This window comes from Schistocerca gregaria, chromosome 8, assembly GCF_023897955.1.
Source record: "Schistocerca gregaria isolate iqSchGreg1 chromosome 8, iqSchGreg1.2, whole genome shotgun sequence".
NCBI lineage: Eukaryota > Metazoa > Arthropoda > Insecta > Orthoptera > Acrididae > Schistocerca > Schistocerca gregaria.
In genome coordinates, this window is record NC_064927.1 from 124,277,041 (window position 1) to 124,304,522 (window position 27,482).

Sequence of the window (27,482 nt, forward strand, 5' to 3'; positions counted from 1 at the left end):
TTTGTATATATAATGTCTCTGTAGTGCATCATGACATAGTCGTCAAACTGCCTGCGTTGTGAGTGCTTCAGCGACAGATCTACCGGCAAGATGGTGAAGCAGTTCTCAGGCAAGAAATACGAACTGGATGTCGCCAGCCAGGAGAACATGGACGCCTTCCTGCAAGCCGCCGGTGAGTTCTCTTCATACTTGCAAGGCGACGGCGCCTACTCATCACCATCAATTTCCTGCAGATTTAAGACCAGAAATGAAAGAGACAAAAATCGAATCTCTAGATGGCCAAGTTTTTACATTTAGGCGAGACGTGAGCCATTTATGTCCAAGTAGTTTCCAGATACCGCTTCGCGCAACGGGTAATCTAAAGGTCATACGTTCGAGTCACCAATTTTTGCGCTACGTAACACTGCAAATAAACCAAGTAATGCTCAGTACAAGGTGATTCAGCTGCCCCTATGTTCGTCTTTTTATGCAGCATGCAATGATATAGCTAGCCTTTATAAACCATATGCGAGATTTTCATATTCACTCACTCGCTACGCGCAGCTATTAGTCTTGCAGAAAAAGGATAACATAGTTAAATTTCGCACCCGTTTTCGCTGGAGGTCACGGTTTTATAGTTATTCAAGAAAAACATAAGAACGTGATCTACAAACGCATCTCCACTCCCACACTTATCCCTCATCAGTTAGGAGTATGTTCTTCGTGGCATTCCCTCCTACTACTGTGAAAAAATTTTCATATTACACGGGCTATTCCCGACATTCGACGTTTTTTGGTCTCCATTGATTGGGCTATTACGCCACCAGCATAGTCGGCTACTTCGTTAAAATTATTAATTTAAACATGTCAGTGACCATAAAGAACTCGCTTCACACGCCCGGGTTCCCGGGTTCGATTCCCGGCGGGGTCAGGGATTTTCTCTGCCTCGTGATGGCTGGGTGTTGTGTGATGTCCTTAGGCTAATTAGGTTTAAGTAGTTCTAAGTTCTAGGGGACTGATGACCATAGATGTTAAGTCCCATAGTGTTCAGAGCCATTTGAACCATAAAGAACGAAAAAACGATTTTTGTGAACATTACCCAAAAAGTAATTAAACTAACAATTCGATCCAAACTTAGTCCTAACAAGCTCAGTAGTTTCGTAGTCAGAAGACCTGACGAACACAATGATATAGCTATTTAATGCTGTTAAAGCTCACAAAATTCTTACGTAAAATTTACCCATACGTCAAGCCTAAAATTTGTAACTGTTCGACTATGCCGGAATGCAAAAAGGCCAGTCATTGAAGATGGAAAAAGGTTGAATGTGGGAAATAATTCGTTCAGTCGCAAATTTTCGTACAATGATAGGAGGGAGTGCTTTGAAACACACCAGAAATCCTGATCTGTAGGGACTTAGTGTGTGAGAGGGTGTGCGTTTGGCGTTGACTTCCGTCGGTTTCTCTCTTGAATAGCTCGAAAACTACGGCGTCTACCGAAAAAAGTATGTATTAGGTCTAATAGTTAGCTCGTAGCGAGCGAGACAGTGTGGAAATCTAGCGCGTGTTTTATGAAGGCCAGATATAGCATTGTGGGTTGCGTTACATAACAGCGGTAGTGGCAGCAGAATCGCCCTGTATATTGTATTTATTAATGTTTTCATAAAGCCATGGAGAAGGAAAAGGAAGGAATATTTGGTACTGCAAAAAAAATCGGGAAAGGGTTGTACTTACAGCGTCCACAAAGGCTCTGCAAGCAACTGTCCAAGAAGGGACTGTAATTAAAGCGTGCAGGACTTCGACCTTCGAGCAGACTTCATCACATATCACCAGCCATCCTCGCCAATATTTGGCGAAACTATGCGTTACGGGTGGTTGGCTGCCAAACTGTGCGCTGAGAGAGAAGCGTTTATGAATCCAAACCAAGTCTGTTTTACTGCACTAACTTTAGACAGCCACATAATTGTAAAAATGTGACGCGTGCTCGATGCCGAGGAAGTTTCTCCTTCTCCTGTTTTTTTTCAGTGAATATCAATGCAGAACGTGTGTTTCATCAAGTGTAAAATAATTAAAGAGGCTAATTTTATGTAGGAAGTGCACGTGTACATTTTGCAATCCGTTCCTTGAAATGTATTTGCAATTCAAAATGTTTATTTGCCATTCCTTTTGATCTTTTGATGCATTTTGTAAAATTATTAATAAATACAATGTGCTGAGCATTATATTTGTGGCGTAAGTAAGTAAAAACGGAAAACAAAAACTTTCAGCACTCATGATCTTCAGATTGTAAAGGAAAACAGAAGTGATTTCTGGGGTTCCCCAAGGTAGTGTTATAGGCCCTTTGCTGTGCCTTATCCATATAAACGATTTTGTAGACAATCTGAGCGGCCGTCTTCAGCTGTTTACAGATTAAGCTGTCGTTTATCGACTAATAAAGTCATCAGAAGACCAAAACGAACTGCAAAACGATTTAGGAACGATACCTGAATGGTGCGAAAAGTGGAAGTTGACCCTAAAGAAGGAGAAGCGTGAGGTCAGCCACATGAGGGCTAAAAGTATCTCGTTAAACTTCGGTTACACGATAAATCAGTCTAATCTAAAAGCCGTAAATTCAACTAATTACGTAGGTATTACAATTGGAAAGAACACATAGAAAATGTTGTGGAGAAGGCTAACCAAAGTCTGCGTTTTATTGGAAGGACACAAAGAAAATGTAACAGATCTACTAAGGAGACTGCCTACACTACACTTGTCCGTCCTCTTTTAGAATACTGCTGCGTGGCGTGGAATCCTTACCAGATAGGACTGACGGAGTACATCGAAAAAGTTCAAAGAAGGGCAGCACGTTTTGTATGATCGCGAAATAAGGGAGAGAGTGTCACAGAAATGATACAGGTTTTGGGCTGGAAATCATTAACAGAAAGGCGTTTTTCGTTAGGACGGAATCTTCTCACGAAATTCCAATCACCAACTTTCTCCTCCGAATGCGAAAATATTTTGTTGACAACGACCTACATAGGGAGGAGCGATCACCACGATAGAATAAAGGAAATCAGAGCTCGTACGGAAAGATATAGATATTCATTCTTTCCGCGTGCTATACGAGATTGGAATAATAGAGAATTGTGAAGGTGGTTCGATGACCACCTGTCAGGCACTTAAATGTGATTTGCAGAGTATCGACGTAGATGTAGACTGCCATTCTGTATACTTCCCGCTGCCCCAATAACTGCCTGGAACGACTAATGTCTCGCGCGACCAGCGCCAAAAATGCTGTTTTTTTTCCCTAAATTCTTAGACAGCCACAGCTATCACTTCTGTCACTCTGATTTCTGACCACGCCCGTCACATACCATAAATCTGGGCGAAATCAGTGGTGACTAATGGGCGCAGTACCTTTATAAAGTATGCTCGTGCACGACATACACAGACATACTTGCAAGTACCTCCAGGGTTTCTGAAGCCGACTGCTTGAAAACTGCAAGGCATGCATAAAATAGACACATATCTTGACCAAAATGAATACTATCAGATGTCGAAACACTCTGTCGTATCGCCTTTCCACTTTTGAGGTGGCTGTATATGCACATAGCAAAAGCCGCTAACTTAAGAAAATAGATCTCAAAGACACAAAAAGCAAGTATCGCTATATTTTTACGGCGTGTTCTGACACGCCTCCGTCTAGTGGCGCGTTCAGCAAATACGCCAAGGCGGCTATTACAAGTCGAAACTTGAAGAGCTGCTATATCCACTGATATGTGTCACTTTTCTGTTTGTCTTGCAGTTTTCGCGCAGTTGTGCTCTGAAACCTTAGAGGTACCTATGAATAACCCCAGTGAATCCTAGAACATCTGTAAAAACGTGATATCGCAATTGCCAAGACAAGCATCAGATGTGGGGTGAGGCAGTACGTATTTTATTGAAAAATTTATCGATACATTAGCGATCGACCCAGTTACAAAGGGGTAGCATTAATATCTGCAGAAAGCGTGACTGAAACCACTACGTAGATTCATGAATGAATTTCAAAATTTCAGAGAACAGCATGAACTGTCTGAATGCCATCACTTTCACGAAGTTATGCGTTGCATGCAGTGTATGGCAGTGTTGTCTGGAAGCGTGAGTGTTATGTGGTCAATGTTACTCAATCCATCTTGATTTAAAATGTTTGTTCTTATGACCGGTTTCGGTTCATCTAGAACCATCTTCAGATCTGTAACGATAATGATATTAATTTACTATTTCACGAATGCAAATCTTTTTCATCCTATCTAATCAACATCAAAAGTACCAGAACGTACATCATATTTCGGTTACAGGAGTAACCCGTCCAAATACAGCAACTTTAACATGCTGCGCCACATAAAATTGATTGGCAGAATGCATGTCATTTATATTAATTATAACACTATTACGACCTGTGGCGTCTGGTACATTTGTTACATTACATATGCACATGCTGTATTCAGTAGATTTTTGTGATTAACTTTTATCTCCAGAAATACTTAAATAAAATCTGTAGATGTCAACGTTCAAATTTGTACTTACCAAAATTAAAAAACACAGTAAAACTATCATTTTTATACTATATAAAGACATAGGGCAATTTCTATATCTATGGCGCCGGTGTAGACTTGTTTTCCTCCATGGTCTGCTTCCGTGGTTCCCGCCATTTTGGTGTTGTGCTGCGATGCGCTCAGTTGTCTGACGTCCATTGCCGTGAGTGTTATGTGGCCCATATTGAATTGGCGTTAGGAGTGACTTCTCGTGGCAGTGGTGCGAGCGCATAATGATGTAGGTAAATATGTGTACTACAAACGTAAATATTGTATTTGAATCATGGGCATATGTATCTGCGATTTATTCAGTATCTATCAGAAGCTGGCTGAGGTGGCACAAACAAAAAAGAACAGATAATAAAAACCGCATCATATACGTGTTTAGCTCGTGTTAGAGCTCTCCTCTTGTGACACTATTTACGCAATGTGAGGTACTGTTGAGACTCATTGTCGCAATTCTTTGTCGTAGATTCTTCAAGAAATCGTGTCCACATATAGATTCGATTAAGGAAGGGAGCAAGCTGAATGTCGGTCATGTACTGTGGAGCTGAAAAAACGTACTGTATGTAAACGAATCAAAATTGCTGAAATTACCGAAGTAGTTATTCGGAAAACGTTTTACTAGTAGCATAAAAAATAAAACAGTACATATTTACGATTTGCATGATTTTCACAGTGCAATTCTTCTCATACGAAATTATTGGCTAATTGTTGTTGTTGTTGTTGTGGCCTTCAATCCTGAAACTGGTTTGATGCAGCTCTCCATGCTACCCTATGCTGTGCAAGCTTCTTCATCTCCCAGTACTTACCGCAACCTACATCCTGCTGAATGTGCTCAGTGTATTCACCTCTTAGTCCCCCTCTACAATTTTTACCCTCCACGCTCCCCTCCAATGCTAAATTTGTGATCCCTTGCTGCCTCAGAACATGTCCTATCAACCGGTCCGTCCTTCTTGTCAAGTTGTGCCACAAACTCCCCTTCTCCGCAACTCTATTCAATTACTCTTCATTAGTTGCGTGATCTACACATCTAATCTTCAGCATTCTTCTGTAGCACCACATTTCGAAAGCTTCTGTTCTTGTCCAAACTATTTATCGTCCATGTTTCACTTCCATACAAGGCTACACTCGATACTAATACTTTCTGAAACGATTTCCTGACAAATCTATACTCGATGTTAACAAATTTCTCTTCTTCAGAAACGCTTTCCTTGCCATTACCAGTCTACATTTTATATTTTCTCTACTTCGACCATAAACAGTTATTTTGCTCCCCAAATAGCAAAACTCCTTTACTGCTTCAAGTGTCTCATTTCCTAATCTAATTCCCTCAGCATCACCAGACTTATTTCGACTACATTCCATTGTCCTCATTTTGCTTTTGTTGATGTTCATCTTGTATCCTCCTTTCCAAGACACTGTCCATTCCGTTCAACTGCTCTTCCAAGTCGTTTGCTGTCCCTGACAGAATTACAACATCATCGGCGAACCTCAATATTTTTATTTCTTCTCCATGGATTTTAATACCTACTCCAAATTTTTCTTTTGCTTCCTTTACCGCTTGCTCAATATACAGATTGAACAACACCGGGGAGAGGCTACAATCCTGTCTCACTCCCTTCCCAACCACTGCTTCCCTTTCATGCCCCTCGACTCTTATAACTGCCATCTGGTTTCTGTACAAATTGTAAATAGCCTTTAAATTATAAGTCTCACATCACAGCTGCTGATACGGTGGTCATCTTTCTGTTATTAGTTATATTTATTGTGGTGTCCTCCCCACTCGTTCCTTCTAGGGTGCATAAAGGATGCTCTTTTTTAGGATAGCTAAACAGCAATTCAATAAAATCACGTTAATAGTTTTTATTACAATAAAGTAAATCGACAATGCTTTGGGTCGCAAGCAAGTGCCGACATGATATAATCATTGCCCATCGCTATATACAGTGTCCATTCAAGCAATTATTATAAGGCACAAGCCTCAGTACAACAGGATGACTGCTCTTCTAGTCCTGCTCTTCTAGTGCCGGACCTACTAGTCCAGGTCTGATAGAGTCGGTATCTATCCTTGATGATCAGCGAAGTTGTGTCTGGAGGCGCCCTGAATAGTGGTGGGATGGATACCAACAATGACGGTCAGCCGTCATACAGTTCGACAACCCTTAGCGATGCTCTGTGGTGCCATTTCTTTTCATAGCAGGACGCCTTTGGTTCTCACTGTTTTCGCATGGTCCAACGTTAATGCTGCAGATGATACTGAAAGACCAATATGTCCAGAGCGGACTTAAACTATCATGGCGTGCGTCACAACTTAACATAAGCTCTCCTGCATACATTGCGGGATTAGCACTCCTGGAGGAAATGACTGATCCAGAGCTTACAGGACACATTCTGGAATAAATCTTTCGCACTATCTATGCAGTGTTCTGGATTCTAATCCTTGCCTTCGGCAGAGTTTTAAGCCTCCAGGAAGTTTTATAAGATTACATACTCCGTTGAAGAGTGATTGGTCAGTTTTGAAGCCTTGGCCCTGGAAAGGAATTAAAGATAAGAGCAACTCCGACTTGGAACGTGGATCTCAATATGTGGGCGCTTTCTGTACTTTCTTTTTCACAGGTATTGCCGAGGCGGATAGGCGAAAGGAAATATTGGGCCACAATATGACCATCGGTGTGACGGTGAATGGCGACGAGTACACGTTCAGCTTGGAAGCAGCTGGCCGCAAGTTCGACACCAAGTGCAAGCTGGACGAGGAATTCGACGAGACGTTGTGGGACACAACGACGCGCAGCAAGTACTCCATCAAGGGAGGCGACACCGTGGTGCACTGGTCGCGGTACCCGGACGGCAAGGTCATCACCTCCGAGACCAAGTACTCGGCCGACAAGGCTCTGCAGGTGAGACAGAGACACACAGGTTGTGTGTGTGTGTGTATGTGGGGAGGGGGTGGGGTGGGGGGGTGGGTGGGTGGGTGGGTGGGTGAGTGGGTGGGTGGGTGGGTGTATGTGTGTGTGTGTAGACATAAATTAACCTCCAATTCGGTATTAAAAGAAATGATTTTTTTTCATGTGAAGTCTGTGCTTTGATATTGTCGCTACTTTTACCCATAGTTGCCGGCCGGAGTGGCCTAGGCACTACAGTCTGGAGCCGAGCGACCGCTACGGTCGTAGGCTCGAATCCTGCCTCGGGCATGGATGAGTGTGATGTCCTTAGGTTAGTTAGGTTTAAGTAGTTCTAAGTTCTAGGCGACTGATGACCTCAGAAGTTAAGTCGCATAGTGCTCAGAGCCATTTGAACCATTTGAACCCATAGTTGCCAAATATCTGTCACACCAGGATACAAGCTTCCTTCATCTCTGCGTCAAAGAATCGTTTCGCTCGGTGGTTCAGTCAGTTGTTAACACCATCCTTGAACTCCTTGTCTGTTATGAAGTGCTCAGTAACCAGCCAGACCTTCATCTCAGGTAAGAGATGAACGTCGCTTGGTGTGAAAGTACTAACACGAATTCTTAACAGACGAATGGAAAAACTGGTATAAGCTGACCTCAGGAAAGATAAGTTTGGAACACGTGAGGCAATATTTACCCTATGACTTATTTTAGAAAATAGATTAAGGAAAGGCAAACCTACGTTTCTAGCATTTGTAGACTTGGAGAAAGCTTTTGACTATGTTGACTGGAATATTCTCTTACAAATTCTAAAGCTGGCAGGGGTAAAATACAGGGGGCGAAACGCTATTTACAATTTGTACAGAGACCAGATGGCAGTTATAAGAGTCGAGGGGCATGAAAGAGAAACAGTGGTTGGGAAGGGAGTGAGACAGGGTTGTAGCCTATCGCCGGTGTTATTCAATCTGTATATTGAGCAGGCAGTAAAGAAAACAAAAGAAAAATTCGGAGTAGGAATTAAAATCCATGGAGAAGAAATAAAAACTTTGAGGTTCGCCGATGACATTGTAATTCTGTTAGAGACAGCAAAGGATCTGGAAGAGCAGCTGAACGCAATGGACATTGTATTGAAGGAGGATATGAACACCAACAAAAGCAAAACGAGGATAATATAATGTAGTAGAATTAAATCGGGTGATTCTGAGGGTATTAGATTAGGAAATGAGGCGCATAAAGTAGTAACTGAGTTTTGCTATTTGCCGAGCAAAATAACTGATGATGGTCGAAGTAGAGAGGATATAAAATGTAGACTGGCAATGGCAAGGGGAGCGTTTCTGAAGAAAGAAAATTTGTTAACATATAGACTTAAGTGTCAGGAAGCCTTTTCTGAAAGTATTTGTATGGAGTGTGACCATGTATGGAAGTGAAACGTGAATAGTTTGAACAATAAGGGAATAGAAGCCTTCGAACTGTGGTGCTACGGAAGAATGCTGAAGATTAGATGGGTAGATCACATAACTAATGTGGAGGTATTGAACATAATGAAGGAGAAGAGAAATTTTGTGGTACACCTTGATTAGAAGAGGGGATCGGTTCGTAGGACATGTTCTGAGGCATCAAGAGATCACCAATTTAGTATTGCAGGGCAACGTGGAGGGTAAAAATCGTAGAAGGAGATGAATACACTAAGCCGATTCAGAAGAATGTACGGTGCAGTAGGTACTGGGAGATGAAGAAGATTGCACAGGATAGAGTAGCATGGAGAGCTGCATCAAACAAGTTTCTGGACTGAACACCATAACAATAACACGGGGAATGTTGAATATTCTCTCAGTTTTTCTTTGTTTAGGTTCGAAGTCGCATTGTCCTAAAGGAGATCGACTCCTTCGGTACTCATCCTGCGCCGTTTAGACTTTCACAATAAATCTATTTCGCCCAAGTATTCTCATACGCCACTCTCAGGACCTGTTGAGAAAACTCCTTTGCGATCCGAAAAAATTGTAACCCTTATTCTGTTGTTGGACAGCTCCTGCTAGAATTTTTGACATCATTGGGCGAGTGTGTGGGCATCCACTGTTCAGATCATTCCTTAGTTTCAGAGTTCACGCACTGCTGTCATCTTCGTAACCAGCTGCGATTTTGTTCAGCTGTTGCTCCCTCTTTTCATGTTGTAGCTGAAACAATTGCGAAGCCGAAGCCATTCTTTCGATTTTATCAGAGATTAAGTGGAGAAGTAAATCAACGTGGTTGTTCTTGAATTCTAAAACACATCTTCAGAAAGTCTGGTAATTGGCAATCATGTTGCACAAATACATCAGTCACATCTTCTTACTTCCCTTGACCACTTTCATGATGCTGATCAATGCTACAAGCCTCTAATTTTCTGGGCCATTCTCTAACTAGACGATCATCCGATCCCCACAATCGACGGTGCATCATCGTGTCATTGATTCCTTCTGCTTGCAGGTAAGGAATGGTAGAACGAACTTCAAAACTAGCGACAGACGAAGTAACACCGTACGTTCTAGTCGCTTGGTGCTTGCACACCGGCGAGTGAAAGAGAGAGCTCTCTGATGCAATGCGACCTATTAATTTCTTTTCCTATCATACAGGCGCCATGAAGCTACGAGTATTCGTTTATGTTTAATAGATAATCGGATGATACGAGGGGCGCTCAACCGGTAAAGCAATTTCTTTTCTGGAAGCTGGTTGTTTTTTTTCAGGATTCCAATGCACCATATTATTGCCACTCTTTTGCTACAAAACCCTATTTTTCAACATAATCTCCCTTCAATACGACGGCCTTACGCTACTTTACCAATGTCTTCCTGTAACAGTAACCTCCCTCTCACCCACATACTGCTGACTGTTGAGCACATCCTTCAGTGGGGCACACAGATGGTCCCTCGTTGTTCTTTATGGTCATCTTTTATGTTGAGAGCAACCCAGTGGGCACACAGCTTTGAGTACTGCAAGTGGTGTAGCCCACCCGGCTAGCCACGCGGTCTAACGCGCTGCTTCCCGAACGGGAAGGCGTGCCGGTCCCCGACACGAATCCGCTTGGAGGATTAGTGTCGAGGTTCGGTGTGCCGGCCAGCCTGTGGATAGATTCTAAGGCGGTTTTCCATCTACCTCGCCGAATGCGGGCTGGTTCCCTTTATTCCGCTTCAGTTACACTTTGTCGGCGATTGCTGCGCAAACTCTGTCTACACTTACGCGTACACGATAATTACTCTACCACGCAAGCATTGTGATTACACTCGTCTGGTATGAGACGTTCCCAAGGAAGAAGGGGGAGGGGAGGGGGCGGGCACTTGGACCGAACCGCACAATAGCCCTGGGTTCAGTGTGGGGCGACGGTGAGGTGGGTGGACCTCTGTGGCCTGTTGTGGGGTTGTGATCCACTGAGGGCTACGGCGGGACGAAGCCTCTCCGTCTTTTCTAGGTCCTCAGTACAATGTACACAATACACAAACGCCAACTGGTGGACGAGTGCGTCAGCACTACCAACAGAAATGTCCAGTTGAGCAGCAAGGTGTTTGTTGTGATCCGTCGATCAATTGGAATGAGAGTATCCGCACATCTCAATATTGCAGGAGTCACAGCTATGTGTGGTCAGCCGGCACGCGGGAGATGGAAGAGGTTTACGCGACCCCGTTGCGACAATGACAGACGCCTCGGCCAACGATTCACCACGCTCTTGTTCACTGCCAAGACTCCGTACACATTCTAAAAGCGTCTATGAATCTCTATGGTGCTATGGTTTTCCCCAAAAGAACCTCAGCGACAGCCCTGTGGTGGGAACGTACCTCCGTCGCAGTCGGCATTTTGAAGGCTATGTATAGCCTCACCACCTATAGGAACATCATGAAGCTATAGGGGTTGAAGCGAGAATACTCCACGACGTCACACAACAAAGCCCACTTTTTTTTTTCAACCGAAAATGGCCGAGAAAATAAAAATATATTGGATTCGCTCCCCATAAATTATGAATAGCCCTCGTCTTTACATCGAGCTGCGCCCACATTATGGAGAGACGCAGTCATCAACACAGTGTTGGTTTAAGCACAACGGATCTTCTAAAGTGTTTACCGAGCCAGGTGGCCCAGAGGTAAGACACTGCACTTGCATTGGAAAAGGCCGGGGGTTCGAATTCCCGTCCGGACATCCAGATTTAGATTTTCCATGATTTTCCTAAATCACCTAATGCTGAAACAGTTCCTTTGATTGCGCACGGCCAATTTACATCCGCATCTTTTCCTAATCAGGTACTGTGTTCTGTCACTGGTGACCTTTTGATCGGCGAGAAATTAACACCTAAGCTTTCTTCCTTTCTAAGGTATATGTCTGCTCTCGAGGTGGTATGATTCTGACGTCACTGTTGTCCGACCGACGACGACTAGCCTAGACAACACGTCATGAAGGAAAGGGACTATGAAAGGAGTCCTGGGAGGGGAGAGGAGAGGGGGAGAAGGGAGAAGACACACTACGGGGTGTGAAATCTATACATTGAAGGAAAGGGGCTATGAAAGGAGTTCTGGGAGGGGAGAGGAGAGGGGGAGAAGGGAGCAGACACAGTACAGAGTATGAAATCTATACATTGAAGGAAAGGGGCTATGAAAGGAGTTCTGGCAGGGGAGAGGAGAGAGGGAGAAGGGAGGAGACACAGTACAGAGTGTGAAATCTATACATTGAAGCAGTTTGACATTTTTCTGATCTACAGGTCACTGTCGATTGTGAAATATGTCATTTAAAATTTAAGTTGAGGGCTCTGTCTGCAGAACCATACATCTCCCCGGTAAGTAACGGCCTACGAAGTAACTCTATCCTACAGGACGGTGTTGTTGTCGGTAAAACATCAGGATATTTCATTTTTAGAATTCTATACCTCAGTCAGTAAAAACGGAATCCTTATAGTGGAACATCCCCTTAGAAAATTTTTATAAATGACAGTGTTGGAAAACCTCTACCTTATTTGATTTTCAAACAGCTGAGCAAAACTGAACGTACTCAGACATTTCTCTCTTTACTTACTCTGATCATTACTAAACTGACATACAATATTTTTTTAGCGCAACGCAGACTTTCAATATTCCCTGCAAAAGAATTTCCCTGACTATCAATAACCTATACCTCTCATGAATCACTTACCTCACAAAAATCTCCGTTTTCCTATCTACTGCAATACAGCGTGCGCCAGCACTGCCAGCTGAATAAAAAATTTTAACTACTGAAGGCACTAACTACTCTCTGTTCCTATCCAACTGCCCAACACTACAATAGCAAATATTCCAACAATGCAAACCAGCCACAGTCAGTGATTTTCATACAGAGCGCTACGTGGCGTTACCAACATAAAAACCTAAACAGCCTACTTACAATAGGATCACACTGTCGTCCGTCTGTCAATCTATCCGTCTATTAAGATCTCTTTTTCTGAGAAACAAGCAGAGGTATCAAGTTGAAATGTTTTTCAAATACTAGGGTCTACGGTCTCTTGAAAGTATAAAAATGTTAAGCTCCTACATCAATGCAATAAAGAGAAACGGCCATCTGTGAAGACCGCTTCTTCCCACGAATGGGCAGAGGCATAAAATTGAAATTAATGCCAAATTCTAAGGACTGCGGTCCATTGCTGGTCTATATACACTGAAGAGTTAAAGAAACAGCTACATCAGCTAATATCGTGTAAGGCTCCCCGAGCACGCAAAAGTGTCGCAACACGACGAGGCATCGACTTATGTTTGAAATAGTACTGAAGGTAGCTGACACCATGAATCCTACAGGGCTGTCTATAAATCCGTAAGAGTGCGACGGGGTGGAGATGTCCTCTGAATACCACGTTGAAAGACATCCCAGACATGCTCATTAATGTTCATATCTGGGGAGTTTGGTGGCCAGCGGAAGTGTTTATACTCACAAATGTGTTCCTGGAACCACTCTGTAGGAATTCTGGAGGTGTGGAGTGTCGCATTGTCCAGTTGGAATGATCCAAGTCCGTCGGAATGCACAATGGACGTGAACTGATGAAGGTGATCAGACAGGATGCTTACATACCTGTCACCTATCAAAGTCCTATCTAAACGTATCAGGGGACCCATATCACTCCAACTGTACACGCACCACACCATTACAGAGCCTCCACTGCTTTAACAGTCCTCTGCTGACATTCCGGGTCCATGGATTCATAAGGTTGTCTCCATACCTGGTCTCGTCTATCTGCATGCAATTTGAAACGAGACTCGTCCGACCGGGCAAAATGTTTCCAGCCATCAAGTGTCCAGTGTTGGTGTTAATGAGCCCATGCAAGGCAAGTGTTCAAATGTGTGTGATTTCCTAAGGGACCAAACTGCTGTGGTCATCGGTCCCTAGGCTTACACACTACTTAAACTAACTTATACTACGAACAACACACACACTCATGCCCGAGGGAGGACTAGAACCTCCAGCGGAAGGGGCCGCGCAATCCCTGATATGGCTCTCCATGCAAGGTTTAAAGCTTTGTGTCGTGCAGTCATCAACGGTACACAAATGGGCCTTCGGCTCCGAAAACGAAAACCCATATCGATAGTGTTTCGTTGAATGATTTGCACGCTGATACTTCTTGATGGCCGCATTGAAATCTACAGCAATTTCCTTCTGTCACGTTGAACGATTCTTTTAAGTCGTCATTTGTCCCGTTCTTGCAGGATATTTTTCCAGCCTCACCGATGTCTCAGATTTGATGGTCTGCAGGATCCCTGATATTCGAGGTACACTCGTGAAATGGTCGTACGGGAAAATCTCCACTTCATCACTATGTAGGAGATGCTGTGTCTCATCGCTCGATCGTCGACTATAACACCACGTTCAAACTCACTTAAGGATACAGGGTACTTATAAACGGAGGAAAAATCGAAATTTTTTATGCCTTTACTAAATTCTATAGCGTTTCCTGATTGCATCTATATATACATTATAGGGTTTCAAATGAAGAAAGACCTACATAAACCTAATTTTATAGCTGCGGTCATGTACTCCTCCACGCTCTCTTCATTTCTGTTACAGAAACCAGTATTATTTCGAAAAGAAAGGTGAACGTTTCTGTTTCCAGCGATTTACGTATGATACATTTTATATGTTGGTAACAGTGGGGGTTTTTAGTGTGTGTAAATGATTATCTTTGCTGGTATTTACTGTTGTTTCGTTGAAGCAGTTTGTTCACGTGTTAATGAATGTTTGTTGCCCAAGTGCTACATATATTTGTAGAAGTACATATCCTTTAGTGTGCAATAAATACAAATTATGCCACGCATCAAGAAATTCAGTAAAGGAAATTCCGTGGTAACCAGTTCACAAACAAAGCAAGCCACACTATTGAAAGTAAACTATGTATCAGTCTTCAGGGAAGAACCTCCACATGGCACGCCTCCCATCATTCAAATTTTTTGTTAACAATGATGCTGTTTGTAGTGGATTTGCTGTTGGTGATGATGTGGAAATCTTATCTTCTTTGATAAAGGAAGTGGCGAAATGTAAAAACTGTGATTGTGTAGGCTGTCTGGAAATAACTGAACAACAAAGTAGCAGGAAGGGTTTAGCGTCAAAATCAGTTGCTTTGTGGAGATCCTGCAATAAATCTACGTCTAAAATGACTTGGAATATTGTGCATAATTCATGTGATGTGAATTTGAAGTTAGTGTATGCAACGCGTGCAATAGGAAAAGGAAAAATAGCTGCTCAAACGTTTTGTAGTTTGGTGGGCCTTCCTCCTCCTCCCAGTAGGTTCAGCAAGTACATACAAATACTTTTAGGTGCCTTGACTTTTGCGTCTAAGGAATCTATGAAACGTCCAGTAGAAGAAACTGTAAATACTAGTGGAACCAGGGACATTGCTGTTGCACTTCATGGGACATGGCAACGTCGGGGACATCGTTTCCTTAATGGTGTTGTAAGTGATACTTTTCTGGATAATGGAAAAGTTGTTGGTGTTGAGTACTTATCTAAGTACTGCCACACCAGCCATAGCACCCGGCAGGTAACCATGAAAAACGTATTGAAAATCATGTTCTAAGAATTATGATGGTTATAGTGGAGGTATGGAGTGTGATGGAACTCTAAAAATATTTCAGAGGTCGGTGCCCGTTTATAACGTTACATACACTAAGTACCTAGGCGATAGGGAATCTGCACCTTTTAATAAAATTAATGACTTCAATGTTCATGGTAATACCTTGGCAACAGAACTGGAGTGTTGTGGACATATGAAAAACAGGATGGGTGCTAGGGCGAGGAAGCTACGAAGAGGAATGAAAGGGAAGTTGCTATCTGATGGAAAATCTGTTTGGCCGAGGCAGATTGACAGAAACTAAATAGACCTTCTTCAGAGTTATATGGATGGACTGGTCATTAGACTAACTGCACCTCTGAATGATATTACAGCAATTTGAAAAGCAGTATGGGCCACCTACTTCCATAAGTTGTCCACAGATGACCACCCTGTTCACAGACTTTGTCGTAAAAGAGCAGATTCTTGGTGTGGTTAGCAAAAAGCAAAAGGGTCAAATATAACATCATAAGCATTGCCTTCCTGAGCCTGTTATGAATGAAATAAAACCAATTTGTAGAGACCTGAGTGAACCTATTTTGCTTATTAAATGTCTTCATGGGGGCACTCAGAATACAAATGAAAGTTTCAGCTATTGCATATGGGAAAGATTACCCAAGAATGCTTTGTAGGACTAAATACATTAAATGTTGGTGTACTAGATGCAGTGATATGTTTCAATGATGGAGTGACAGAAAGGTTGGAAGTCCTGAGAAATTCAGGCATAAAATGTTGCTCTAATATGGAAGATCAATTGCTTGCGTGTGACAGACAATGGGTGCATGAAGCTGAAATATTCGCTCTTCAAGTTACCAAAGAAGCAAAAAGTGCTAAAATGAATGCCAAGAGGAAGCCTTGAAGATGAATAAATGCTACAGGATGAAGACGATGCTTCAGAAATGTTCTGAGGCACAGTTCAGTTGGACTCACATATTTCATTCACAATTTGCCGCAAGTTGTATTTTTCAGAATTCAGGTAAAAATATTTCATAAGGTTTATGAAGTATTGCTCTTCTTTTTTCTCTGACTTACAATAGTCCACATCTATGTAGTAGACCTAAGCTTTACTGCAGAATCAACTAAATCATATGAAAAATAACATTTTTAATAGGAAAAAATTATAAAAATTAAAATGTAAGATGTGATAAATTTTTATCCTTGTAATATACATAATAGGTGGAATTAAATAGGTCTAGTACCTCAGCCATCATGTCATGCATATGTGGTAAAAATTGGATCTCCTTCAAATGTATAACATTGAATTAAATGGTACCTCTATTTGAGGAAGCGTTATCTTTGTAATTTTTTAATAACCCTAAGCAGGTTCAAAAATAATCAAATTATTTCTGATTTGCTTAAAAAGTGTGCTGCATTACCTGGTATCAACCACAAATCTGTAAAACATTTACTTTATAAACAGTGCCTGAAAGAAATAAGTGTTGGGCTGTAAAAGTAGCCTGCATACTTAAACCTTAATAAGCTGCGATTGTAGCAGCAGTAACTTATCTAAGAACTGTGCCAGACACTTGTAGTATTGTATAGGCGTTGACTATCGCTGTGCCGTGTTCGGCCTGTTCACATGTCTCTGTATTTGAATGGGCATGCCTACACCAGTCTCTTTGGCGCTTCAGTATAATTTAAGCTTCTGTGTCATCGCAGAATGCGGCCTATATATACTACATATTCTGATTTTCACACTCACTCACATAAACCTATAGAAGTCGTACCTACCTACATGTCAGGCATGGTGGTTTAGCGGGAAAGCGCATGCACCGAACGAAACAAAGATATCTTGGGATCGAATGTTAGTCGGACCACAGATCTTTCAGTCTTCGTTTTAACCTAGCCTTCACCTCTGAGTCACCAGAAGCAACACGTGGTACGGATTCCACTATAAACTGTATGTTTATCGTATGTGTGTGTGTGTGTGTGTGTGTATTCATTTATATTCATTTATTCATTGATATTCCTTTATTTATATAATAAATGAATAAAATAGCAATAAAAATAAAATAAATAATTTTTATTTTATTAAAAAAATGAAAAATCTCTCTTCCTCCCTCACACACACACACACACACACACACACACACACACACACACATATTAACAAAACAGCTGAATGCAGAAAACTGAGAATGTTGGTAACACTTAGAAAAACAAATGAAACTGTATCTAAAAGATTGCAGTTACAGTGATGTGTAATGTAAACAGTGAACTGAAAGAGAACTATAAGATGTCCACCTGACTGCCAGATGAGAAAAAGCATTTTGCTTGGATGCAATGAATTAGAAGTTACCTGTAACTAACTTTCCATTTCATAAAAAATTGTTAAGGAACTGTTTTTAAACCTATAACCCAGATGTGAAACCATAACCTATGTGTAAAAATGGACAAATCATGTAATATTTCAGGACACCCCGATGCCTTGTAAAAAAGGCGAAACGCATCTGGGTGCATAAATAAAAATAAAAATTTCGATGTGCAGCATCCAAAAAAGGCATTTTCTTTGAAATAACTGCAATTTATATACACCTAGTGCGAAAATTGTCACTACAAGAAACGTGAACATATGTTGTCTTTATGTTACGTGCTATGTGTGTGTCCTTGAAATGACATTGTTCACGTTTCCGTGCAAACTCACTAGATGGCAGGGCTGTGGTCAGTAGCACACTGTTTGGGTTCTTGTCGCATTAGTTACGCTAGCACAATGGGTGTTGATTGTGAGCAAAGAGTGAACATTAAATTCTGCGTTAAGCACGGGGAAACATGGTCAATGATTAAGCAGGTATATGCAGGTGAGTTACTTTCAGGATGTCGTGTTTTCGAGTGGCAGAAACGGTTTCGTGAAGGAAGAGATTCAGTGCAGGGTGATCCCAGAACTGGTCTCCCGTCTAAGCACGTACCGATGGAAACGTGGAGCGTGTAGGCAGTCACTGAAACAAGACCGTCATGAAACTGTGCGTGCGATTTCAGAAGAACTCAATTTGAATCGTGATGTATGTCATAAGATTTTACCCGAAGATTCAGGGTAACGGAAACTTAATGGAAAACTCATCCCTCACTCATTAATAGATGCACAGAATGAGGAAAGACGAAGAATTTTAGCTCACCTATTGAATAGAGCCAAACGTGAGCCCACATTTCTGTCAAAGATTATTGTTGGGGATGGAAGTTGGTACTACTTGTACGATCCCCATACAAAGTGTCAAAGTGCTGAATGGTGGAGTCCAGGATGACCAGCCTCGAAAAAAAGGTCAAACGGCAGCCTTTAAGAGAAAAGACAATTTTGATCGACTTCTTTGATAGCAAATGATTAGTTCACCATGCGTATGATCCTCTAGGGCAAACAGTAAACCAAACTTTAAACACCAAAGTCTTGAAACGTTTGCGATAAGCAATTCTACGTCATCGTGTCGATTTGTGGAATATTCAGGAATGTTTGTCACTATATGGCAGTGCAACACCCCATGCCGCTTTATCTGTTACCGAGTATTCTGACATTGTGTTACTGCCATCCACCATACTCGCACGACCTCTCGGCTTCCGTTTTTTTCTTGTTTCCGCGAGTGAAAAGCCGAATGAAAGGAAAGCTTCCTCAAAACATCATAGGAATCCAAACGGTTGTGACAAATGACCGTACAAGAGTAGTTGTTGAAAATTTCCCTGGTTGATGCTAAGATCTCCAGAAACATTGGCAACTGTTTGGGGAGATAGCCAGTGGGACTAGTTCGATAGGAGCTAGGATCATTACTTGGGAAGTGTCCTGGAACTATTCTGACAAAAGCAGTATTTATTCATTCTGGATATATTTTGGGGTAGTCTGTCTTAGTTTCCGCGTCCGTAAATGATTTCACTCAATCTCTGTGTTTGAGCGATTTCAGTTACATATGTATTAATTCATTTTTGTTACACATGAACCATGACTATGTTTGTCAAGTTTCTTAGAGACTAATGACTTGTCTTATCTTAACAAAAGGTGAATAAAAAGTGTTATTAAAAGAATGAAGAATTTTTCCAAATTTGTGTATTTACCTATACAAAACGGTTTTCGTACTTGTGCAATTAAATATGTATTTTTGGATTGTTTCAAAATGCTAATGAACCATGCTACACTGTTAATATTTGTTTAAACACACAAACAATTAATTTCTTTTACAATTTATTGTAGCTCTGTGTATTCATCTCACTGGTTTGCAGCCATCACCTACAATTCTCTTTGAGTAAATACTGAGGTGACGTGAACAGAAAGCGTATAAGAAAATTATTTAATATATTTGTTGACTTACTCACTTTCTTTATAAGGGTGTACTGCCACTTGCTGGAAGTATTTCTTCACAAGAAATATTTGTCATCAGTTATTAATTTATTTAATTAGTAATATAGTTTTAAAATGTGAATAATCCCTGCAGATACTGTACATTGCATTAAGTTTTTCTTGTGCATCACTGTTTATCCAGTCATATGATTTCTTCCTTTCCCACGTGACTGAGCGTTTCGGCTTTTTTATCTAGACACAAAGTTCGGTATTAAGTAAAAGTCTATTCATAAACATGGATGAAAAACTGAACTAAATGCTACTTATTGGCACTCAATAAAAAGTAAATATCGGGGCGACAGTTACAGTGACGTCAAGCGGTAGCACACTGCAATCAAGAATAATGATTTAGCAATGCCGAATCGAGTGAATGCTTCCGCTTAAAATCGAATGCGCCAAGGACGAGGTGACTCCAATAATTGGAGCTCCCAGAGGTCCATAGGGATGCGAACGTGAGTATAGACTGTTAATAATCATGGGCAGAGAAAGGCTTAACTGTGAAACTGAAGTACGAAAGGGTGAATGTGGAGCAGTTATTCATACCGTGAAATATTATACCCACTACTTTTAACAGGCCGTGAAACGTAAATATGTGTGTGGAACATGGTTGTAATTTGTATCTACTTAGATGGCCAAGTAATTTTCTGCGCAATACATTATCTTTCACACAAATAAATAGATGAATGAGTAAGAGCTAGATTTAAATTAACGGAGGTCATCATACCTTTTCAGTAAAACAAGATTCAGAATGTTAAAATATACAAATATTCTTTTCTTCTTCACATAACACTTAAGGAACTTTCATGCTCAAGTTCGTACACCCAACTATACAAGTGTAATAACACCATCCACAGTAAAGTAGGTATTAATAGGTTTTAAATGATGGAAAGGAGAACTTGCCTACTCAGTACGTAATCAAATGAACGAAATAAGCCCTTGGATATTATTTCGATGTGTTTATTTGCAACATAGTTCAATACCATAAATCGATTCCTCTCAAAAAGTTAATAAAATGCTAGAGCATGCCAAACCTGAGTATCACATTTATCACATGTGAACAGGCTACGCTTACATTTTATCTATGGATGGCGAGATTGGCACACAGCCTAAATTTCTTGCTTACATCGCAAATTTTTAGCCCTCGCGTGTCTTTGGTAAGCTGAATTTACTGGTTTACTGCACAGCGTTATTACTGTACTGAAGCTGCAATGACCCATAGCCTTCGCCTAGTTGTGCCAAAGGCTTTAGTCACTAATAATGTAAATCGGTATTTCGCACTAAAACAGTAGTGATTCCTCTTCTTATTCACTGCCGAGTAACAACGGTTTTCAAGAGGCGCTTTCCTCTCCCCACTCTCGCGATTCATCACCGTGCTACATGGTCCAGTGGCTATCTCTGCCTCCGTGAGAATCATCATCCTACTTGCTGCCGTCTTGTTCTGCAGCACTGCTTAATGCAGCGAACTTTTGCTATCTGCAGGATTCCAGTAAACGTAAAACCTTGAAAAATAAATACCCTTCAAAACGGGGGAATCCCCGCAACAAGTAGTTGATTTGTGATGTTGCCTCAGTTGCATATAGCAATCATGTTCAACACGAAAGTGGTAATCGGTCTCTCAGACGTACACTGTCGCATCCACATTGAAGTTCATGATTGTCTACAGTGTGAAGAGCACGTACAGACCCTTTCGTGGGCTTCCACAGCTTGTTGTATGTTCTTGTTATACCTGTTTGCACGGAATGTAGTTCGGAGCTCTTTTGTTTCATGCTGGAGGCTGTCAGCGTCGCTAATCATTTTGAGCTCGAGGTGTCAGTGTTGATAATGTAAACCTGTGGTCACAAGAGACCTGCCAAGCCGCATCGCCGTCTGTGTGTAGGAAAACGCTGCCTCTTGATACTACCTGCCATTTTCAATAAGCAATCATTTACTTGCAAGAGCAGCACAGACAAAAGCCTACCGCATAGCCACCCACACACTCCCCCCCCCCCCCCCTGCCCCCCACACCCCCAAACACACTACTGGTCATTACAATTCCTACACCAAGAAGCAATGCAGATGATAAACGGGTATTCATTGGACACATATATTATACTAGACCTGACATGTAATTACATTTTCACGCAATTTGGGTGCATAGATCCCGAGAAAGCAGTACCCAGAACAACCACCTCTGGCCGTAATAATGGCCTTGATACGCCTGGGCATTGAGTCAGAGCTTGCATGGCGTGTACAGGTACAGCTGCCAATGCAGCTTCAACACGATACCACGGTTCGTTAAGAATAGCGACTGGTGTATTGTGACAAGCCAGTTGCTCAGCCACAATTGACCACACGTTTTCAATTGTGAGAGATCTGGAGAATGTGCTGGCCAGGGCAGCAGTTGAATATTTTCTGTATCCAGAGAGGCCCGTACAGGAACCGCAGCATACGGTCGTGCACTATCCTGCTGAAATGTAGGGTTTCGCAGGGATCGAATGAAGGGTAGAGCCACAGGTCGTAACACATCTGAAATGTAGCGTCCACTGTTCAAACTGCCGTCAATGCGAACAAGAAGTGACCTAGACGTGTAACCAATGGCACCCCATACCATCACGCCGGGTGATACGACAGTATGGCGATGACGAATACTCGCTTTCAATGTGCGTTCACAGCGATGTCACCAAACATGGATGCGACCACCATGATGCTGTAAACAGAATCTGGATTCATCCGAAAAAATCACGTTTTGCCATTCGTGCACCCAGATTGGTCGTTGAGTACACCATCGCAGACGCTCCTGTTCGTGATGCAACGTCAAGGGTAACCGCAGCCATGGTTTCCGAGCTGATAGTCCATGCTGCTGCAAACGTCGTCGAACTTTTCGTGCAGATGGTTTTTGTCTTTCAAACGTCCCCATCTGTTGACTGAGGGGTCGAGACGTTACAGCCATGCTAATTATACGAGGCCGTTGGGATCCAGCACGGCGTTCCGTATTACCCTCCTGAACCCACCAAATCCATATTCTGCTAACAGTCATTGGATCTCGACCTAGGCGAGCAGCAATGTCGCGATACGATGACTACAGTCCGACCTTTAAAGTCGGAAACGTGATGGCACGCATTTCTCCTCCTTAGACGAGGCATCACAACAATGTTTCACCAGGCAACGCGTGTCAACTGCTGTTCGTGTATGCAAAATCGGTTGGAAACTTTCCTCATGTCATTACCTTGTAGGTGCCGCCACCGGCTCCAACCTTGTGTGAATACTCTGAAAAGCTAATCATTTGCATATCACAGCATCATCTTCCTGTTGGTTAAATTTCGCGTCTGAAGCACGTCATCTTCTTGTGTAGCAGTTTTAATGGCCAGTAGTTTAGAAATCTTTTCTTCGATCTGAGCAACGATATCTCGGAATATGACGCTGGTAGGCATCTAATACCGAAATAAAAAGGAGTATAGGTAAGGCCATCGTCAGAATCTAGTATTTATTTGCACAGGAGACGGTCTCTGAAAGATGAAACGTCGGTGATCTAAATGGTTTAGTTTATTACAATGAAGAACCTAATACCAAAAATGATTCTATTTAGATTGACATTGGGAGTGGGAAACTACCAGTTGATAATCCGTTTGTAGCTGCTGTTGTTTATAACAAATCACAGGGACCATACATGGATATCTGTGAGCTTAAAAACGTACAACGTAGCTGAAATACGTGAAAGCTTCACCCATGGAAAGATTGTCCACTTCTCTCGCGTGTCTTTCCGTTTAATTTTTCCATACATTTGTTGAAAATTGTGACACTAGCTGTTCCGTTTTGCTTACTAAATTCATCAGCTGGTGAGAATTTTTTCTTATTAACATACAGTCGGTGTTGAATAGTGTGTTTGAATCCTCTGGGGAATGTATAGAGGACTTCTAATTTTAAAAAAAGATGTCTGTATGTACATATGGTCAATGCTTTTCTTTCCTTAGTTTAAGACACTTTTTTACTGTCCCATGCTTCGATTCTGTCTTTTTGTTTTCACATTTGCAGCTAGATTCTATAGGTAATTTTTCTTTCGAAACGTTCTCTTCTGGTGGCTAAATGAAATGCTCAAAATGTTTGCCATTAAGTCTCCAAGTTTCTAACCACCGCATCATGGACTGTCTTACTCTCTGAGTATTCCAAGTGTCTGCTGTATCTGTTGAAAGCTTCCTGAACACGCTGGCCAAGAATATCAATATTTGCAATAGATCTATAATGCACTATGTCCTTTAAATGCCCCAAAAAATAAAAATCCAATGGATTGAGATCAAGAACGAGCAAATCAAGATGTAGCTGCCTCACGACTTATCCATTTATTTATGAAAAGCTTATTTGAAGCGGTAATCACTTGCAGAGCAAAATGAGCTACTGCCCCGTCGTGCATGAAACACGTAAGCGTATTGGAACGTCTTCGAGCAAAAGAGCAAGTGTTCCATAAAAACTTCATTGTATGATGTACCAATACGTATTCCACAGAAAATGGAAGGTCTATCCATTAATATTAAACTGTTGCTGATGTCTTGTTTTCAGAACTGCAAAAGGTTTCTCGTGTGATCATATGTAAATTTTGTGAACATTTTCCGCTCCGATCCTGCTAAAAATTGCTTCACCAGTGAGTAGTATCATAAACAGAAAGTGTTGGTCCTGGACATACAACCCCAATAAAGTAGTAGAAGATGATTTTATCTACGGAAAATCCGTTTCAGTGAAACGTTGCATTCCCTGGATATTGTATGGATAGAGGACTTGCTCTCCTAATACTTTACACATTGTCAGACGACTCACATTTTCAGTTTCTGCTACTTTCCTGGCACTGTTGCCATTATTGTCCTCAATATGTTGAAGAACTCGATCTTATAAACCAGGTTTTAGAACACTGTTTGGTCTTCCGCAATAAACTGATTCATTCTCTGGAGAGCCTATCAGCACAAGACGTTCATGTATTCTTTGAAATGTCTTATCTTTCGATTAATGTTTTCATGCAATCTATCAGTACACAAATGTCAGGCTGCAGACTCATTGCAATTTTTAAGTCCATTCGTTAGGTGCATGTCTGCTACGTGCTGATTGGAAATTGGAAATTTGTGATAGGTTCCTATGGGACCAAACTGCAGACGTCATCAGTTCATAGGCTTACACACTACTTAATCTAACTTAAACTATCTTACGCTAAGGACAACAGACACACTTATACTCGAGGGAGGACTCGAACCTCCGACGGCGGCAGCTGCGCGAACCATGGCAAGGCTCTGCACGTCCTGATTACAATGCTTTAGCAGTCCAGTGCACTCTGGTCCAACATGAATACGGTCGAGCAGAAAGGTGACTAAAACTCCGGCTAGACACGCCGCTCTCCAGCTGTTTGTTCGGTGGCGGCCCTCTCGGAAACAGCTAATTCGATGCCTGTCGGGGGAAGTGTATTCAGAATACACTAAATACCAATCCTATAAGAACAGTAGGGTATGCATCCACTACTGACAGCGTTCTCAATACTAAAAGGATGTGTTTATTTACTAGTACCATGACAACTAAGATAATGATAAGAGTACTTTGACTTAGCTACTGCGAAAACAGGCATCATCTGAAAAAAATATGCACCTATAGAATGAAGATGGAAACTTGACAACAGAAAGATAGAAACAAAGCAACAAACATCAAATGACAAAAAAGAGTCTGTAGCTAAGAAAGTAAAAAGCTTTACCATATGTCTATTATGAAATCCTCAACCATTACCTCGAGGTCTCCCACGTTCATACTTTTTATATGGATACACAAAATCACAAATTGAAGAAAATGTGGAATCTATTGAACATTCTCTGTAAAATTTGACATTTCAGCCAGTCTTTATGATTACTGTGTATTTAATTTTATACTTAACTTGTGGCATTTTGTCTTCTGAACTGCTGTTTGTTGATGCCTGCGTAAAGTTTATGGCGGCAATAATCCATTGATCGCATTTTTACAGCTTGAGAATGATAACTTTTTTTGATTACAGACGATTACTCTTGGTGATGTCGTGGCAAAGAAGACGTTCAAGGCCAAATGAGTTGGTAATCAGAAGACCCCTTATAGTGATACGACACCTCCACATTCAGTGCAATCGTTGATGCAGCTAATCAGCACTGTTCAAAATGACAGTTTTAGAAGTTACCTACCATAACTTATTGTAAAACAATTTTAATAAAATACCAGATAATTCGATTATTGTATTTCATTACTTTCCGATGTTCTCAGTGCAAGACATAGAGACCTGTGTTCCTAATTAGTTGTAATATTTATCTCTTATAATGTATCTTAAATATAACTGAAACACCATAGCACACATTGCTAAAAATCAGAGAAGTAATGCATCTTCAGAAAACAATAGTTACCTTGTAGATGCAGCTGATCAATATTTTCAGATTAATGAATTACTAAATAAATTATCGAATACCGCAAAGAAAATGAATATTTACGACAAATACATATCCCCAGTAGCTCAAATAGTTTTAGTGATAAGAAGGAAGATATGTGATATAAACAATATTTCATACAAAAGCAATCACTTCTCCCTTATCACACACACTTGAAGACATGTTTTTCATGTTTATTGTTAGATATATTTGAAATACATTACTATTTATCTGTAAGATGCATCTGAAAAATCAGATACATTCTTCAAATGTTGTAAATCTTATTCTGCATATTATTTTACTGTGGTGTGATTATTATATCTACAATGTTTTAAGAAATTACTAAACGGCTTTTTAATTTCGTTTGCCATTATGTTACTGAGATGTGAATACCTTTTTAAAATGCCACAAGCTTATAAAATTTAGTCAATTATGATTTATAACAGTACCACTAAGGCAAAGCATTTCATATACATCGATGCAAATAATTAATATAATTATGTATTTAACCATGTATTTATCACATATACGCTCCTTTCCTGTAAGTTTGTTTTGGCATGAAAGAAGTCTCATATTACAAATTTGTTTCATACGTTCACTTGGTACAAAAATATAGCGTTTAGAACATACGACATTTTTCCACTTTCTGCTAAACAAAAAGTGTAATTCTGACAGATAGTTCTAAATAAGTTATTTCCAACATTATAAAGCACAGAAGTAAGTTTGGAAAATTCACTAAAACCACGAGTGTTTTAACACATGGTCAAATTATTTAGTAGGGACTCAAAAGTTTGGTAGCTTTGATTGTTTCATAACGTGGGTGCTAGCGCTGCTGTTGATCTAGATACATGACTGACTACATACATTGTCCATCCGAGAATTTCGGAGGCGATTCTATTCCTAGCGTATAAGCGGCGTCAGCAAATAGCTACCGTGGCAGTTTGAACTAAGAACTGAATAGAAGATGTAAGTTCTAGTAGTGAATTGTGAACAGGCAGTGATAATTACTCGACGTGTTACCGTAGTGTGTCAACGTGGTCGTGTCACAAATCACAGTGGAGTGACGTCTCTAAACCAAGTGTACAAGATATTCGCCAGAATGTTTCGAAGAAGGGAAAAGTATGTGCAACGTTTGCGGTGCACGGACTGATTCGTGATAAGAAAGAATGACACGTGGAACCTTCCGCAAATTTTGTGAAATTCATTACGAACTAAAGTAGTCAACACTCAAATGCAAACACGGTGACATATCTACATCTAC

General features: G+C 41.1%; 1 protein-coding gene across 1 annotated transcript; it reads left to right on the forward strand.

Moving 5' to 3' along the window:
• LOC126284948 (fatty acid-binding protein 2-like) lies at nt 1-26,030 on the forward strand. The gene is made up of 3 exons (XM_049984223.1): nt 1-172; nt 7,152-7,432; nt 25,825-26,030. The coding sequence occupies exons 1-3, from the start codon at nt 91-93 to the stop codon at nt 25,873-25,875; spliced, it is 414 nt and encodes a 137-aa protein (XP_049840180.1). The 5' UTR covers nt 1-90; the 3' UTR covers nt 25,876-26,030.
• Nucleotides 26,031-27,482: the final 1,452 nt, after the last annotated feature.